We start from the raw sequence: 18,432 nt of genomic DNA on the forward strand, positions 1-18,432 counted from the left end.
CCAAAGAGCCATAAATACTGCATTAGAAAAAATTATATGGGGTTTATTGATATAATTGTCAAAATTTGCATATGGAAATTTTTAATGTTTCTATCAATAAATGATCTTATTTTAACAATAAAAAAAGAAAAGAAAAGAGAGAATCAGGAAAACAAATGTCAGTAAGAACTTGAGATAATAACTAGCAGTACTTCTTTTAATATCAGTTAAAAAGTATGTTGTGAGCATCCATCAGTTGCAGTGGACTAAACATAGAGGTGGTATTCCTAGAGAAGGTGGGTTTTCAAGACAGGGAAACAGTTAAGTGTAAGGGAAGGAGAAATATATTTCATGAACATGGAATTGAAAGGTATTTGGTATGAAGGAAAAAGTAGCCTGAGAAAAACAAAGCATCACTGGTATTAGTAAAGCAGTAAAGGAGATTAAAAAATGTATTGGGCCAGGGTGGTGGTGCACACAGCTGTCTCAGCATTCAGAAGGCTAAGGCAGGAGGACAGGTTGGGCCCAGGAGTTTGAGATCAGATAGACAACAAAGAGAGATCCTGTCTCAAAAATAAATAAATAAATAAATAAAAAGTATTGCAAAAGCTACAATAGCCCAGAAAGATGTGAACATTTAACAATTTGAATTTACACTAGGACATGATAGGAAGATGATGCAGAAGGTTCAGAAGGGAAAATGATGATACAAAAGGTATGCAAAGTGATTTTCATATCTCTGTGTAACTGTGTATGGTAATTGACAATGTACAGAGTTTTTCACATTGTTATGGTTGAAAAGCAGTAAAATAGGTTGCTAAAAACCTTAAGATCAGTGGATTGTTCTATTAAGACCTTCTACAAAGTAATATTTGAATCCCAAGATGTTACCAATCTAGTAAATTGCTTCTATTTTTGAAACGCTTCAATAAAACAGTGAGAAATTTTTATTGTTTCTATCATGACTTTAATTCAACCATACCGTACCTTGTCCCTGATTCCTTCCTTGACTCTTGGGATGACTCATTTTTCAACCCTATCTGTACCCTCATCTCTTCCTGTTTTCTGTGACTTCATAAACTCATAACTTACATTAAGTTCAGATGACTTCATTAGCTCCTTTAGGCTCCAAACTAACATCTCTCTATAAATGATTTCCAGATCTTTTATTTTTGGTCCTAGTTTTTAAGCCCTATTCTCTTGTCTCTGGTATTTCTGGTAGGCGTCCTGCCACTACTCTGGTCATTGAAATTCAGAGTCACAGATGGTTTTTCCTCACCTTGAACCCATTCCTCATCCAATCCTAAATATTTCTCTCATATTCACCCCATTCTGTCAAATCTAGCATATATGCCTGGGCAAGGGAAAATTAGGAGATTAAATTCAGCCCATTCTGTTTGTTTCCATCAGGATATGGATATATATATATCCATATCCTGATGAAGTGGGTAGAATTCACTTAGAGGAAGTAGCACCTTGTTTTCCATTCACACAAACAGACATGATTTGTTCCTTTTAGCTTTATGTTCATCTGAAGGGACAGTTTTATCTAACAGCACACAAAAGCTCCATATATAGTAGCAGCAGTACTAATCTTGTACATCTTTGCCAGATTATTCAATGCAGATTTGTTTAAAAATGACTAGCTCATTTTATTTATTATTTTTAGCTAAGGGAGGGTCTAATCCCACCTCTGCCACCTCATCTGCAAGCCCTTTCACACTTACTTAACCCATAATCCTGCCTGAGCATGTACTACTCTTACACACCATCTACATCCCAGCCATAACTCTTATATTCTCTGAGAGTCCTTGATTGTCAGAGTTTGGTTCTTTTAGCACTTTCAAGTTGCCATTCCACTGTTTTCTAGCCTCCATTGCTTCTGAAGAGAAGTTAATCCCAAATTATATCTTTGTTCTCCAGATTGCTTTGATATTTTCTTTATCTTTGGCTTTTAGCAGTTCGACTGATTTGACCAAGAGTCATTTTCTTTGTCTCTGCTAGGGGTTTGCTGAGCTTCTAGAATCTGTTAATTTATATCTTTCATCAATTTAGAAAATTGTTCAGCCATGATTTCTCCTAAAACATTTTCCTGCCCTATTCTTTTCTTCTGGCAGATCTTTTCCTTCTAGGCTTTACTGATATGTGTTAAACCTTTGGATATAGTTTCTTATATCATAAAGTTCTGTTCATATTTTTTCAACATTTTTCTCTAAGTGTTTCAGACTATATAATTTCTGTTGATCTGTTCTTAAATTCATTAAGTCTCCTATCACCTACTACAATCTGTGATTAAGCAAAAACAGTCAATTTTGAAATTTTTAGATCTAGAATTTATAATTTTTAGTTTTAGAATTTCCATTTGGTTCTTTTTTATATCTTCAAATTTTCTGCTAATATGTCTTATTTGTTTATTCATTACAAATATGAATTCCTTTACATATCTGAGCATAGATACAAAATCTACTTTTAAATCTTTGTATTTAATTCCAACATTTTTGTCATCTCAGGTGCAGTCTCTGTTGATTATCTTTTCTCTTGAAAATGGGCCCTATATTACTATGCCTGCGTAAACTTAATTGTTAATTTTTTTTTGTGGTTGTAGATGGACAGTATACCTTTATTTGTTTATTTTTATGTAGTGCTAAGAATCGAACCCAGTGCCTCACATATGCTCGGGAAGTGCTCTCCACTGAGCCACGACTCCAGCCCCAAGACCCGGGACTCTTAGCGTAGTGATTTTGTTGTTGTCATTGATATTTTAGTAGTTAATTACTTGGTTAGTCTCAAACTCCAAACTCTGTCTCCTCTATGAGGGACAGCACTGAAGTTTCTTTTCAGTTTTTATTGCTATTGTTTTATTGTTTGCTTTTACCCCAGTTGTGCATGTATATTTCACAGAATAGGGTATTCCTTTTGTGTGTATGTGTGTGTGGTGCTGGGGATTGAACCCAGGGCATTGTGCATGCAAAGCAAGCACTCTCCCAATGGAGCTATACCCCCAGCCTCTCAGGGTATTCCTTTGTAATTTTTTTCCTCTCCTAGATTTTCAGCTGTCTTAGTTCCTCACTGGCTCCCCTTCTGGTTCCTCAAGCCAGACACTGCTGATTTCTACAGAATTTTAGATGTCCATTTGAGGCCAAATGTGGTGTGCCCTCAACCCTGTCCTGCCCCCCCACCCCCAGAAAAAAAAAGTGAGAAATTGACTAGTATGATCCCTTCTTCCTAATGTTGACTATACTTTCTCTGTGTCTTTGTTCAGCAGTGCCTTTTGAATAATTATTTTGGATAATTAATAGATTTTGTCTGAAGTTAGCAAATGTAATCGCTAAGTGTGCTGGTCCAAAAGAAGCTTTTCTGTCCCTAAAGGAAGTATAACTATCCCTAGACTACATTTCTCCAAATATACTCTGTGATTTCTGAAAGTCTCAGAGAAAGAAATCATACCAGCTGCCCTCGTAATCACTTTTGCACCCAAAGAACTGATCAGCTACCCCCTTATATACTCCTTCCACCCATTATTGCACCAACAGAATCTCCAACCTTCTGGCCTTCAAGGCCCAAGTCCTCTTTGATCATCCACAGCATCCTGGCTGTACTTAACCTGTAGTATTAATTATAATCTGCCTCATATTCTAGTGATTTATGTGCACTGACCACAGTTTCTTTTCTAAATTAAGACTGTGTAAGAGTAGAGGAGACTGCCTCTTGCTCATCTTGGTACCCTCTACAGCACCTATGGAACTATGCCAGCCTTTTATTACATACTTGGTACATATTTATTGAGTGATCATGGAGAGGTGCCCTATGATATAAAAGGGCAGGATTCTGTTACCTTGCATGAGGCAACAAACAAATATCTAGGATGCTGGTTTATTTTTCTAAGTTTCCTTCTTGAAAGAAGAACCTTCCCAAGGGGACATGCTATTTGATGACCCACCAGAACCTGCTGGTGAAAACTGCAGCCCTTCCTGGAATGTGCAGCCCTGTTTCTTCCTAAAACATTACTTTAGGTTCCATGTTCCTGCTCAAAACTTAAAATGACTCTGGTGGGACATAGTAAGAATTCTATATTTCTCTGCCTGGTTTTTATGGTAAATCTGAGATTTTCTTTTTTCTTGTATTTTTTTTAGGTTTTCATTTTTATTTCCTTTTTCTCTTTAAAATGCACTCTGTTCTCATTAGGCAAATACTTGCTGTCCTCCAACCCCTTGGAAACATGTGATGCTTGGCTTCAGACCATAGTTGAAATACCTTCACTCTGCTTATCCATCTACATTCTACTCATCTTTTAAGGTCAATATTAATTTCCTACTTTAATCTCACGTTTCCTGGGAGCCTTCCCAACCCTTAGCATCCTGACTTTTAATTCCTGATGCCTTCATAGTATGTATTTAAGACATACTATGAAGACAGTTACTTCTGAAAGGAATGACAGAAATTAACTGAACACATGATACATTTTACAGGTAAGGAACTTGGACCCCACAGAGTAATTAAGTAATCTGTCTAAACAGTATCTGAGTCAGAATTAGAACTGATATTTCCTGAGTCATTTGGGCCTCTTTCCACTCTCCTATATTTGTTACTTAATTCATGGTATTTCCTTTACTAAATTGTCAACTCCTTGAAAGAAGCCTTCTAATACTTATTAATATTCCTTATAACATAGAAATCTAGGTATGAACACACTTGAGAAATAGTTTCTGATCACTGAATCAATGTAATAATCTTGAGGGGAGAAATCATAGATATATGTATCTTGATTATATAAAAGATAAAAAATAAGTAATATTTGATACTAAAATGTGTGGCTTTATAGTTCCTATGACATTTATAACTCATTTCCAGTTTTTTCTCAAAATATTTTGTCCAACTCAATAATACCTTCACTCAGCTATTTAGAAAACAAAAATAGCACATTCTAACAATTTCCATATTTTTCCCTAAAATATATCTCAAAGTAATAAAATATCTAATGAGAAATACCTTATTGAATATTCCAACTAGAAATTAACTATGTAATAACAAATTTTGAGTCAACTATCTAATCTAGGAAGAAGGTACTACAAATTATATCAAATCATGTACTGTGTGGAAGGAAATGACTATTTTAAAGTCAAAATCAAAGAATTACTTGATAAAAAAACCTTTTTTTTTGTTCAAGAAAAACCAAGGCATTTGGTTGGAAAGTAATTTTTTAAAAAATCAAACAAGTATTTTTAAAGTGTTTTATAGTCATGTTAATTGATTTACCTAAATTTTTTCCCTCTGAGCGCTTTATCAATTTCAAGATAAAAGTCTTCTGTTCAGAAGACTGCTGTTCAGAAGACTGAGTGCTCTGATACATTTTTTATTAAAAGCAAAATGAGTTGGGATGAAACCAACCATTGTTCATAATTAAAAAGCTCTAATTTTTAAAAAAGGAATGAGATAATATTAAATTAAAAATGAATTATTTAGTTTTATTTTACTTATTATACTTATTTATTTCTGCAAAGCTCGGGATCAAATACAGGGCCTTGTGCATGCTAGGTCAATACTACCACTGAGACACAACCCCAGCCCAAATTCTATTTTTGATGATTACTTGGGCACACACCTATAATCCCAACTACTCATGAGGCTGAGGCAGGGGGATCACAAGTTGGAAATCAGCCTAATAAAAAAAATTAAAAAGGGCTGAGGTAATATCTCAGTGGTAGAGTGCCAGCCCGACTGTTCAAGGCCCTGGGTTCAATAGTCAGTACTGAAAAAAACATTTTTTAAAAAATTATGTCAGCAAGTAGATGACATACTCCCTAAAGTCTTAAATATATATTAAATGTTAGTTTTCTCTCTTTTTCCTTAGTAGAAATATGAGGACTTTTATCTACAACTATCTCCGATCCACAAATTAATTTTATCCCTGAGACAGAGAACATATTGAAAATAGACATTTCTTGGCACACTTACTTTTCTCTTGACACCCTCTTGGAATTCCTGGGCACTCTCTCCCCATTATAGGAACTGGATATGTTTCCAAACCATTTCAGTTAACGTGATGACATAAATATACTGACAGAAAATAAGTGTTCTCTCTTAGAGAAGCTCTAGGCAGGGTCTGAGAAGCCGGTGGCTTGAAAAGTTTGAAACCTACAGCCATAAGCAGCAGCAGCAGCAAAGAAGCTGTTTCTGCCCTAGTTTGGGAACAGAAGCTGGATAACACTATCAAAACTATTTGTCCTATAATAGAAAAATTGGAAGCAGGGAGGTGTCCTCTTGACCCAGTTTTTCTTTATTCCTTCTGATTATTCCTTATAGCATCATGGAAATGACCACAAATTTCAAATTTTTAATCCAGTCCTTCTTTTATGGAGATTTTTGTAACAGTCTTTTTTTCTTTTTCCTTTAAAACAGTAAAACACACCAAAAAAGTTTTCAGTCAACAACTTTTAACCCAATATATAGTGATGTCCTTTGAAGACACAAAGCAATCAACAATTAGAAAAAAAACAACCTTAAAGAGAGTTTTCTTTTTCTTTTTTTTTTAAATATATCTTTGTTTTATTTATTTATTTTTGTACGTGGGGCTGAGGATTGAACCAGTGCCTCATGCATGTGAGGCTAGCGCTCAGCCACTGAGCTACAGCCCCAGCCCCAACAGAATTTACTTTTTTTTTTTTTTCCCCAGAGAGGGTCTCATTAAGTTGCTGAAGTTGGCTTTGAACATGTAATCCTCCTGCCTCAGCCTTCTGAGCCACTGGGATTACAGCCATAGGCCACGGTACCCAGATTCCTTTTTTCTTTTATGTCCAAATTTTTGGAATAATGAAATAAACTCAGGTAAGAAGTTACTTGTAAACATTTTACTTTTTTTTTTTTTTTAGCTATAGTTGGACACATACCTTTATTTTATTTACTTTTATATGGTGCTAAAGATCGAACCCAGGGCCTCGCAGGTGCTAGGTGAACACTCTATCACTGAGCCACAACCCAACCCCTACATTTTACCTTTTTAAATCAAATTATGTTTTGGGTCAATTATGAGGTTTTATTCCAAAAATCTTTATTATTCTGAGAATCAATACGAAATAGGCTAAGTCCAGGTATGTATGGTAAAATTTTAATCTGAATATGTCCTACTTTCCTTCTCACATATTAACTGCATCCCCCAAATTGGCACTGCAAGACAAAATCAGACACAATTCAGAAGCTGGACAAATGGAGGACCAGGGCTAGTAGGGAGGATTCAGTATTGGTAGAAAGGTTACATAAATGACCAGCATCATAAAAAGGTGTCTTTTAACACCAAGACTATGACTTAATCTTAAATATTGACTGGGAATGTGGGCACAAAAGAACAAGGAACAAAAGACTTAGGGCTTGTTTGTGACACTGGATTCATATTTCTCCCTACAAGAATCTATATTGACTACTAAGCTTTCTTCTGCCCTACCTGAGCGCTCACTTCTGCCCTACCTATCACCTCTGCATTAGCCAGCCTGGCTGTCTGCCTTATTTGGACATGGCTCTGCCAGAGGTCAGCATTTGTGGGTGATGAGCACACACAGATCAGCAATGCTACAGATCAATTTTGCTGCTGGGAAGGTAAAGGGCTAGGGAGACTCCTGGGCTGCCTAGGCTCTGGTGATTAATGCCCTTATTCCCTGATGCTAATCACCACTGTTAGCATCCAAACACCATCAAGCCTTTCAGCCTTGAGTCTTGGCCAAATAGTATGGATAAAAGCTATTCATCCTTTAGTATTTTCTGACAGTGAACCAAGCACAGGACACAAACCAGAAGTAGTTCCCAATCAGTGGTTTCATTTGCAGTAAGAGCAAATAAAGCATTAAAAAAGGAAAGAGAAGGTAAATACCACTCCAAAGCTCCCAAAAGATACTATTTTGGGGGAAAAAATACTATTTGGTATGGCTATAAGTCTAATAATACATAACTTGATTATATATATATGTGTGTGTGTGTATGTATGTGTGTGTGTGTGTGTGTGTATATATATATATATATATATATATATATATATATATATATATATATATAATTCATTTATTTTTGGTACCAGGGATTAAGCTCAGGGGCACTCAACCAATGAGCCACATCCCCAGCCCTATTTTGTATTTTATTTAGAGACAGGGTCTCATTGAGGCTGTTGCTGAGGTTGGCTTTGAATTCACGATCCTCTTGCCTCAGCCTCCCAAGCTGCTGGGATTATAGGTATGTGCCACTGCACCCAGCAACTGATGCAATATAACTAAGATTAATAGATATATGATGGCCAATACATATATGTAATGGACTTTCTTTCTTAAGGACTAAGAACAAAAGAAGAAAGCTAGCAAACAAGAAGTTGACAGTGAGCAATGTATATACCATGCATATGCATCAACTGATATATTTTCTGCCCAGACTTTTTGCAAACACACCTGGCTACCTGTCATTATTTTTAAGACACAAAAAACAAACTGCTCTTGCAAATAGTTACTTGTGAGCACTGTTATTGGTTGAGGAAACAATTTCCTGCAGGTGTAAAAATTGCATTTCTCAACAAGGAAAATTCAGGTACAGCCAGTTTACTCATTAAGTCTTTAGAATTCAGCATTGGCTTGCTTTCTTTGAAAACGATTCTTTCATTTTTGGTTCACAAAATTTTAACCCTAAAGCAAATGGTTTTTAAACATTTTGGTCTTAAGACCCCTTTATACTCTTAAAAGTTATTGAAGAATCTAAAGAGCCTTTATTTACGTGGTTTTCTTTCTTGATGTTTATTGAATTAGAAATTAAAACTGAGAAAAATTTAAAATCTTTATCTATTCACTTAAAGTAATAATGGTAAAACCATTATATTAAATCTATCATAACATAAATTTTTTATAAAAAATAATAATATTTTCCAAAATGAAAGTAATAACTGTTTCACATTTTAAAAGTCACTTTAAGGGCTGGGGATAAAGCTTGGTTAGTAGAGCACTTGCCTTGCATGCACAAGGCCCCAGTACCACACACACACACACACACACACACAAATCGCTTTAATGTGTAGCATAATAGAAAACAGCTGGATTTTCATATCTGTTCCTACATTCAATTTATTGCAATTAAGTTGCTTTAGTTGAGGTAAATAAGAAAATCTGACCTTAGATATGCAGTTGGAAAATAAAAAAGTATTATATTAGCCCCACCAAATTAATTGCAGATATTCTTCTTTGATGTTTCATGAAAACTCAACAAGAAGTTTTTTTCCAAAGAGAACCCTAAGGAGAGGGAGGAAAATAGTAACCTTAGGATGGAAAAACCTAACAAATGCTATCTCAGACAAGTCTGATGAAGGTTAACATCAGTGGTGATAAATTGACAGTATGATTCCTTGATGAAAATAGCACCTGAGCCTGGAATAGTGGCGCATGCCTGTAATCCCAATGACACAGGAGGCTAAGGCAGGAAGATCTTAAGTTCAAGGTCAGCCTCAGCAATGTATCGAGACACTAAGCAATTTAGTGAGACCCTGTCTCAAAATAAAAATTTAAAAATGGGCTGGGAATAGAGCTCAGTGGTAGAGTGCCTCTGGGTTCAAACCCAGCATCAAAAGAAAGAAAATAGCATTTGACAACTGTGGTCTAATCCCAAAGACCCATGATTCTAGACTAATCACAAGAAAAATGTCAGACAAATTCCAAGTGAATCAACAAAATATCTGACTAGTACCCATCAAAACTTCTAAGGTCACTAAAAATTAGAAAAATCTAAGAAGCTGTCACACTCAATAGGAGCTGAAAAAACATGATAAAGTAATATGAAGTCCTAGATGGGCCCCTGGGATAGAAAAAAGGATAAAGGGCCAAACTTAATAATGTCTGAAAAGTATAGACTTTATATTAATAACCATGTATCAATATTGTTTCCTTAATTGTAACAAATGTACCATTCTGATATAAGATGTTAATAAGAAGGGAAATTAGATTTGGAAGCAGATAAAAACTCTTCACAATTTCTCAATAACTCCAAAACTGTTCTAAAAAAAATAAAGTTTACTTAAAACTTTATAAAAACTTAACAAGAGGTAGTTTGTGGAGTTTTCTGTTTTTTTTTTTTTGATGTACTAGGGAATCAAACCTAGGGCCATGTTCATGCGAGGGAATTGCTCTATCACAGAGCTACATCTGCAGCCCAAGAGGTAGTTTTAAAATGTTAGTTACAAAATAGAATCCAAAACAGTAACAGTATTCTTCTTTTTTAAAATATATTTTTAGTTGTTGATAGACCTTTATTTTTTTTTTATTCATATGTGTTGCTGAGAATCAAACCCATTGCCTCACACATGCCAGGCAAGTGAGCTACCGCTAAGCCACAGCCCCAACCCAACAGTATACTTCTTGAGTTGTTATATTCCACTAGTCTTTCTCACATTTCAAATGGGTCTTTTGTCTTGAGTGATTTTAAAGAGTATGAACTGGTTATTGGAAAACATTAATTTAATAAGTTAGACCTTTCTTTTTTTTAATATTTATTTTTTAGTTATTGGCAGACACAACATCTTTGTTTGTATGTGGTGCTGAGAATCGAACCCGGGCTGCACGCATGCCAGGGGAGCGCGCTACCGCTTGAGCCACATCCCCAGCCCCAAGTTAGACCTTTCAAATGTTAACACATTTAGTTATCTTATTATAAAAACACTGCATTTGTTAATATCACCATTAATGTCATTAGAAAAAAATTTAAGAATTGGAAAGCTGCCAAGTTCATGATGGAGGCAACAAGTTTTCCAAAATTTTAGTTTTCATTTGTTTTCTCAAATTTTATCACTGGTAATAAATATTGTCAGTTGTTTTACTTGAAATGACAATCTTACTTCATTCATTTTTCAAGAAAATGTCTATCAAACATTGTAAGAAAATGTCTGCCAAATCTAAAAAACCAGTTTGTCTATCACTAAGTCTTTAAAGTAAAATGGTATCTTATGGATTGGGGATGGGAGTATGTGGCTAGTTCAGCTTGCAACTCAAAAGATTACAGACCTGAGTGCTTTTGCCCAAGACCTTCATTGTATTTGGCATAAGTGTTTCATTATAGGAATTTCCCATTTGTCACAAAGAATACTGAAAAAGGAATGTCACGTTGAGATTTAACAAAATTAATAGTTTTTACTGCTTTTTCAAGGATATGCTTAAATGGAACTGGGTTTTTTTGTTGTTGTTGGTTTTTACTGTGAGTACATGGGCAATGAAGAATGCAATATGGTTTGCTGCCACAGTTTTGGTTCACACTTGATTCAGCAGTGTCACCCAATGTTCCTTTAGCACCATTACTATAAATGTCACCATAGTGAAAAAGAAAAAGGCAAGAAGTGTCCTAGTATTCACATAGAGTTTGGACCTCAGAGACATCTGAAATCAGGATCTCAGGAACCCCTCAAGGTCTATGAGCCACATTTTGAGAACCGCTGGCTTAAGTAACCATAATTCTGACTTCTCCACTACCCTCTGATGAAGCCACATAATAAGGCCAAGGTAAGGAAGAAAGCCTGAAAGCTCACAGCATGTCCAGAGAGATGAATCAGCTTCATTTTTCTTTACTACAGCTCTCATACGGAGGGAATGGCAGGGAACAAAAACCAATTCAAACATGCTTTCCTTTACCCACCCACACTTCTCTAATGCAGCACTTCACAATCTTTTTCATATCATGGCAGGGACAGAAAATAGTAACATTTTTATTAAAGAGTAAAAAGGATGAAAGCTGCCAAATGCTTACAGCCCCCATCCTGGAGGTACAGGTCAGACACAGCCTTCAGGAGGATGCAGGGGTCAATAGATGTATTGATTCACAGTGGATAAGCAAAGGCTTGTGGTTTGGACAGCTCTGTGCTCTGTGCTAACATTCTCAGCATAGAGGTGGGCTCTCAGGACTGGAGGGTGTCTGTTCCCCAGCCAGCTTCATGCTCCACAAAAGTCTCAAAGCTTAGCTTAGATGTAGAAATTCACAAAGTATCTGACTGGACTTCACATCAGAATTTGAATTATTTTAATGATTTGAAGCAGAACTTGTCCAGAACATCTTCAGATATCATGTAGTGATTTAAAAAGAAAAAAAAAAAAACTGGCCAGAATCTGGCTCCCAAATTACCAAGGAGTTCAAGCCTGGGCTCTGCCACTTAGCAGCTGTGTAACCCTAGGAAAATAACATCTTGGCTCCTCAACGATACCTATTTTAAGTATTAAATAAATTAATACATAACAGTGCTTAGAATGCACTTGATGCATAGCTCTGTTAGCTATTATTATTATGAAGGTGCTATAGGGTTTCCTCATTGGAACTGCTTCTCTGAGCATGACAGCGATGAATTATAGACTTGAAAAAAAAAAAAAAAGAATCCCAGAGATACCAAGAAGCTAGATGGTAATCTAAAAGATTATAGACCCTAGAGACTGCATTTGGAACAGGGAAGAAAGAGACACATAAAAAGCAGAATGCCTAAGGTCTTTTGCTTTTGACTCACAGCAGGAACTTCTAGTTAAAATCTTCTTTTACCTTATTATGAAACTAATAGGTAAGTTTCTACCTAATATATTTAAAAGTCTAAGAACATATTAGTTTCTTCCTTGGAAAGAGCCATGGCTTAAAAATAATAATTACAAACTGCTCATTCACTCCTTGTCAAGGTCTTTTTCACCATAACATCAGTAGTGGACATTGAATGGATTTTGGGCTTCAAAAGCCTTCCAGAAGACCAACTTAGGCAATCCAAAGCTGGGACCATCCCAGTCACACCACATGCCTATTTCTTTATCTTGGTATGAATGCAATATTTTCTTTACAGAATTTTTTTGGGCAAGTATTTACCCAGGCTCATAAGATCATTATAACTAATTAACAGTTTTAGGCCACATCTGAAGTTGAATGATTTCAAGGGTCCTCTTCACATAAATATTCAATATCTGGATTGTCAGAATTATAAGGCTGCAAAGAAATGCAAAATCACTGCAACAAGAAGACAGTCTCAATAGAACTGACGACTTAAAAATTTAGCCTTTCCTCAAACACCGCTCATAGCTTAATACTAGGAACTAAATACTAGGAACTAACTCTAACGCTCATGTGAGTGTCTTTTGTTGATTATTCAGAGGTAGTTGATATAGTAAACATCCCATAATTATAATGTAGATAAAGGACAAATCTATGGATGCAAAAGTCACTGATTAGGATCTGTCTAACTTGAAGAAGAAAAAAATCAACAGAGATAATGACACCATGAAAACTTTAAAAGAAAATCACAATGAGGGGGATGGCTAGGGGAAGAATAGAGTTACTTTAGATTAGGTAGAGGGGAATGAAGGGAGGGGAGGGGGCATGGGGGTAGGAACGATAGTAGAATGAATCAGACATTATTACCTATGTACATATGTAACTATAGGACTGGTGTGATTCTACATATGTACAACCAGAAGAATGAAAAATTATACTCCATTATATATGATGTATAACTAATTAAAACAAAACAGTTTTTAAAACAAAACAATTAATTCAAATAGTCATAAAGTTAAAGGATTTCAAGAAAATGGATGAAATCCTTAAATGTCTTTATAAAAATGATTTTCTGTGTGACTGAACAACCAAACCATGAAGAGTTTATCACCCTAGAATTTGTCAAGAAAGTTATGCCAAAAATAAACACAAATTCGTTCACTGTTTATTCTAAGAGTTTAATTCATAGCTGTTAAAAATCCACATTTTGTCAAATAAAATAAAAGTGACTTATTTTTACAAGTCTTATTTTCATTTTTCAAGATGAAATCCCAATTAACTTTCTTCCCATCACCATCATACAGTAAACAGACAATGAAGATTTTGGTTCTAGGTAGCCTTTTTTTTGGATGGTAAGTTTCCTGAAAGAATATCAGCCTCCTGAGCATATAAAAAACAATACAGATAAATGCTCAGTATTTGCTCCAAGAGAGCACCCTTGCATCCTCCTGTCCTTTCCTTTTTTGGGGGGGTAGTGTGGAAGTAAACCAGGGATTGAAACCAGGGTACTGTACCACTGAGCCACATCCCCAGCCCTTTTTATTTTTTATTTTGAGACAGAGTCTCACTAAGTCGCTTAGGGCCTAAGTTGCTGAGGCTGGCTTTGAACTTGCAATCCTCTTGCCTCAACCTCCTGAGTCACCTGCACCACTGGCCTGGCCCCTCTTATCCTTTCCTTCTCCTCAGTGGGGTGCCTTTCTGCAGTCAGAAAGTGTCTTTTGAATGCACAAGATTCTGCTCAAGTGAATTTCTCACTGGTAAAGTGAGTAAAACCTGAATGAAGACTTTGAAAGAATTTTGTCTGAAGTTACTAGGTTATTAGGACCTTAATGAGACAAGTCCAGTAGAAGTCTGAAGAGTCTATATCAGTCAGAATGGGATTGCTAACAGAGACTAGTATTACCATTCTGTCAAAGGATCCTAATTGATCACAAACTTCATTGGTTCTGAAGTGCTAAATGACTGTAGATTGGATTCATCTCTCTGGTTTAAATATTACTTCTGGTTAGAAGTAATTAAGTCATTAATTTTCAAGAAGAGTACTCATAAAATGGCTGGTAGGTATAAATAAATACTTTCTATTTCCTCTTACTGGCAAACTCTTCTTTAGTTACTTAAAAGTCTAAATAAATCAGAGGCCAACTGGAGTGATAATTTCTAAATGTCAGTTAAGGAATTATGCTTAAAGTTATATCTAATTTGGATTTGTTTCTCTCAAGATTTATCATGAGTAAACACACTAAATATCCTCTGAATACTGAGAATTCCAGAATTGTGAAAAGACAGAATTCATATCATATCTAAAATGAATCTGCAAAATCTTCCTTTTTTTTCACTTTGCAATACTGACTCAAGGGCACTCTGTCACTGAACTACATCCCTAGCCCATTTTATTTTTTATTTTGAGACAAGGACTCAGTAAATTGCTGAGGCTGGCCTTGAACTTGTGACCCTCCTGCCTTAGCCTCCCAAGTTGCTGGGATTAAAGTGAGTACCACCAGGACAGGTGAAGTCTTTCTTACCTGAATGTATGTATATGCATGTATTTTATTTGTGGAATGTGTTATTTCTGACATAGTAGAGATATCACGGTTTTAGAAATTCACTTTCTTTGACCCTGGCCTAAAAAAAAGGTCAGATATGATGGTATAGCAAATGAGCAATGGGTATAAGAATGAGAATTCTTTGTGTCACGTTTTGTAGAACAAGGTGACATTACTCCATCTTTCTTTTTCCCACATATTAACTTCACTTTGAATTTTTAAAAATCCCTCATGTGTGACTTTTACAAAATAGTCCTAAACTGATTTTATTTTTGCTCTCAGCAACAGTTGACAGTTCTCTCTGCATTTCTAATTTTGCTTTAGAGCCCCTCTAAGAGCAAATTTCATGCCAACATCTATAAAAAGCACATGGCAAATATAGATGAGTATTTCCCTTAATGAGACTTTAAAAACAGTTCTGACTCTGTGAATAGTATTTTAAAATCTGAAAGAGGCAGAGGAAAACATGAAGTATTTTAACATGTGAAAAGGCCAATGAGTCTGGACGTGCCTGGATACTTACTCTCTCACACAGCTCTTCAAATGTGCAGTCGGCAACGGTTCCACAGGCTTTATTCAGCCGCAGCTCTCTGCCTTGCACTTTTAGAATCCTTGGTCTAGTTACTATGGGAACATGAACAAAGACTCAATCTTGTCTGGATAATTACTATAAAATTCATCTCTTACAGATAGGAAATGCATAGCTTGATGAATAATAGCACATGATTCAACACATAAATTAGACAAAATGCTGATACAATGACTGCCACTTGAGCGTGGCATCAACCCATATACAGCAATGGAACTTATTAATTGGTCAGTGGAGATTGGGCATTGTGTTCTAAATGTATTCTCTTTCAAGAGAAATTAACTTACGTACAATCATTTTGTTTCTGAGCCAGCTCATCAAACAACTTATCCATGACAGCCTCCACATCAGCTTCACTTGTGCTACAGTGAAAAGAATAATAGAATATGAAATTAATAACACTTGAAGCCAACATCAAACAGCTGCCTGAGCCTGCTTAGCTTTTTGCCCATAAAAAAAGAGAACAGGATGTTATGCTCTAAATACAAACATTAGATTTAGAATACACTTAAAAGCAGAGAATATTAACTCTCAGGTAGATGATTCTGCCTTATTTGCATACACTGAAAGACTTCTGTGCTTCTAGCTGTTTCCAGTAATGAGACGATACAGGCAGAGTAAATCCATTAATACTATGTGTACACAATGAGAAGAAAGCTTCTGGCTCTCTCTTGCATGCAAAACAAGAGCAAATAGACAAGGCAGTCAAGCATTGAGCAAAGTATCCTTTGAAATCTCTAGTGAGAGGGTACATGTGAAATTAAATATTGAAGCTGCTTTAAAAAAAAAAATCAAGTCAAGCTACTGACTGTGAGGATCAAGCATCCAGAGTTAATAGTAATTTAAGCTAGTAATTTTACTAGCTTCGAAATACCAACTTGATCTACACATCAATAACTTTATCAGACTTCTAGTATAAGGACAATTACAGACCACACAGTTTCTCTCAAAAGTGTCCTTTTTGGAAATTCCAGAAAAAACTCTCTCTGTGATGCCCACTATCACAGCTACTATGAAGTTAGTCTCATCACACAATCTTTTGTATTCTAATTAGAAATCACCATATGGTTTAGGGAACACACATATAGAAATGTGATAATGCTGTGGCCTTTTTTTCCTCTCACTTTTTTTTTAAATGAGTTGATAAATTAACAGTCAAATAAAATAATATAACTGCTAGAAGAAAGAAACTGTTCAAAAAAACACTTCAAGTGAAAATGTAAGTTTTACTCCAATTCTACATACAAATATAGACAGGATGACCTGCCAATATGTTTAATTTTGACAGGCAAATCACTCTTAACTAGTTCTGAAAGCAACTGAACTAGATTCTGGATATGTACTTTAATAAAGTCTTACTGAAAATTAATACAAGAGGTTATCTTTTCTTTAGACTAAGTTTAAATTAGAGAAAATCATTCTCCCTGGGGATACCTACCAGGTGGCTGGCATTTTACACATAAACAACTGATTCTTCAACTGTTCTAGAGCAAATTTCTTTAAAATGCAGCAAGCACATTATCATTATGAAGGGTTTGGAATTATTGTATTCCAAGTAGTAACTACTTCACCACAAAGGATCTTAAAAATATTTGCAATGGTTAACTTTGTAATACTATTTGAATTTCATGAAGTTTTGTGTTGACAATTGAATAAGCTACATTAAAATAATAAAATGATACTTCAGGAAAAGTGATTATAGACAAAAATTAATTTAAATGTATCAAGAAATTTTATAAGCTAATGGCAACATCAATGCCCATGAAATCTCATGTATGTTTTTAGATATCACTTGTAATCATTCCACCTTGCAATGAGAATGTTCACAAACACAACTATTTAAAAAGTGATCTACTTTTTAAGGAATATGGATAGGAGAGAAATTATGCCAGTCACCCAGAATGTTTGCTGGCTTTTAGAAGTTAACCTCTCCTTGGGTTGGGCATGGTGGTGTGTGCATATAATCCCAGCAATATGGGAAGCTGAGGAAGGAGGATCCCAAGTTTGAGATCAGTCTCAGTAACTTGGTGAGAATCTGTCTCAAAATAAAAAAAATAAAAATAAAAATGACTGAGGGTATAGCTCAGTTGTAGAATGCCAGTATCACACATACAAAAAGTTAACCTTTCCTTAGGATAGCCATGAATTCTGAAAAATAACTAAGACAGATGATGGGTTTCCAAATATCTATTTGGTGAATAAATAACAATAGCTTACAAACTTCCTCAATGGTGATCTCTTACCCTTTGTTCTAATATAATAAAATATTAAAATGTGGCTCAATAGAATATCTTCAGACCATATCCTCAAAGTCTTTGAATTTACTAAAATAAAATCTGTGAATTTACTATGTGATTTCACAAACTGTGAAATTTTATATAAAATAACAAAATTATTTTATTGTAACAGGGTCTTATAAGAATTCTATAATACTACCAAAAGTCACTCAGAATTTACAAAATACAAACTAAAAAAATATTGGTGTTGGGGCTATGACTGTGGCTCAGTGGTAGAGCACTTGCCTTGCACACATGAGACAATGGGTTTGATCCTCAGCACCACATAAAAATATATTAAAAAAATAAAGATATTGTGTCTATCTACAACAAAAAATTTAAATATTGGTGTTAAGTAGCCTAAAAAATAGTTTATAGAAGCAGTTTATGTCATTTATGACTGTTAACAATTTATGCCAACTTGTACTTGGCCTCAAGGGAGTAAGTAAGCAACTGAACTAAAGTTCTACTGCTCTGGAGGATGGGAACCCCATCTTCATATAGTCTGAAAAGCAGAAAGGGC

At 35.3% G+C, this 18,432-nt stretch overlaps 1 protein-coding gene across 5 annotated transcripts in view; it reads right to left on the reverse strand.

Moving 5' to 3' along the window:
* Positions 1 to 18,432, reverse strand: part of Afg1l (AFG1 like ATPase) — a 203,010-nt gene that overhangs the window by 22,828 nt on the left and 161,750 nt on the right. For all 5 annotated transcript variants that reach the window (XM_078019531.1, XM_005330144.5, XM_040283168.2 and 2 more), the window contains 2 exons: positions 15,925 to 15,995; positions 15,568 to 15,668 (listed from right to left, as the gene is read on the reverse strand). In XM_078019531.1, coding sequence (XP_077875657.1) covers positions 15,568 to 15,668; positions 15,925 to 15,995 — 172 coding nt within the window. The remainder of the gene's footprint in view (positions 1 to 15,567; positions 15,669 to 15,924; positions 15,996 to 18,432) is intronic.

The sequence above is a fragment of the Ictidomys tridecemlineatus genome, chromosome 8 (genome assembly GCF_052094955.1).
Source record: "Ictidomys tridecemlineatus isolate mIctTri1 chromosome 8, mIctTri1.hap1, whole genome shotgun sequence".
Classification (NCBI taxonomy): Eukaryota; Metazoa; Chordata; class Mammalia; order Rodentia; family Sciuridae; genus Ictidomys; species Ictidomys tridecemlineatus.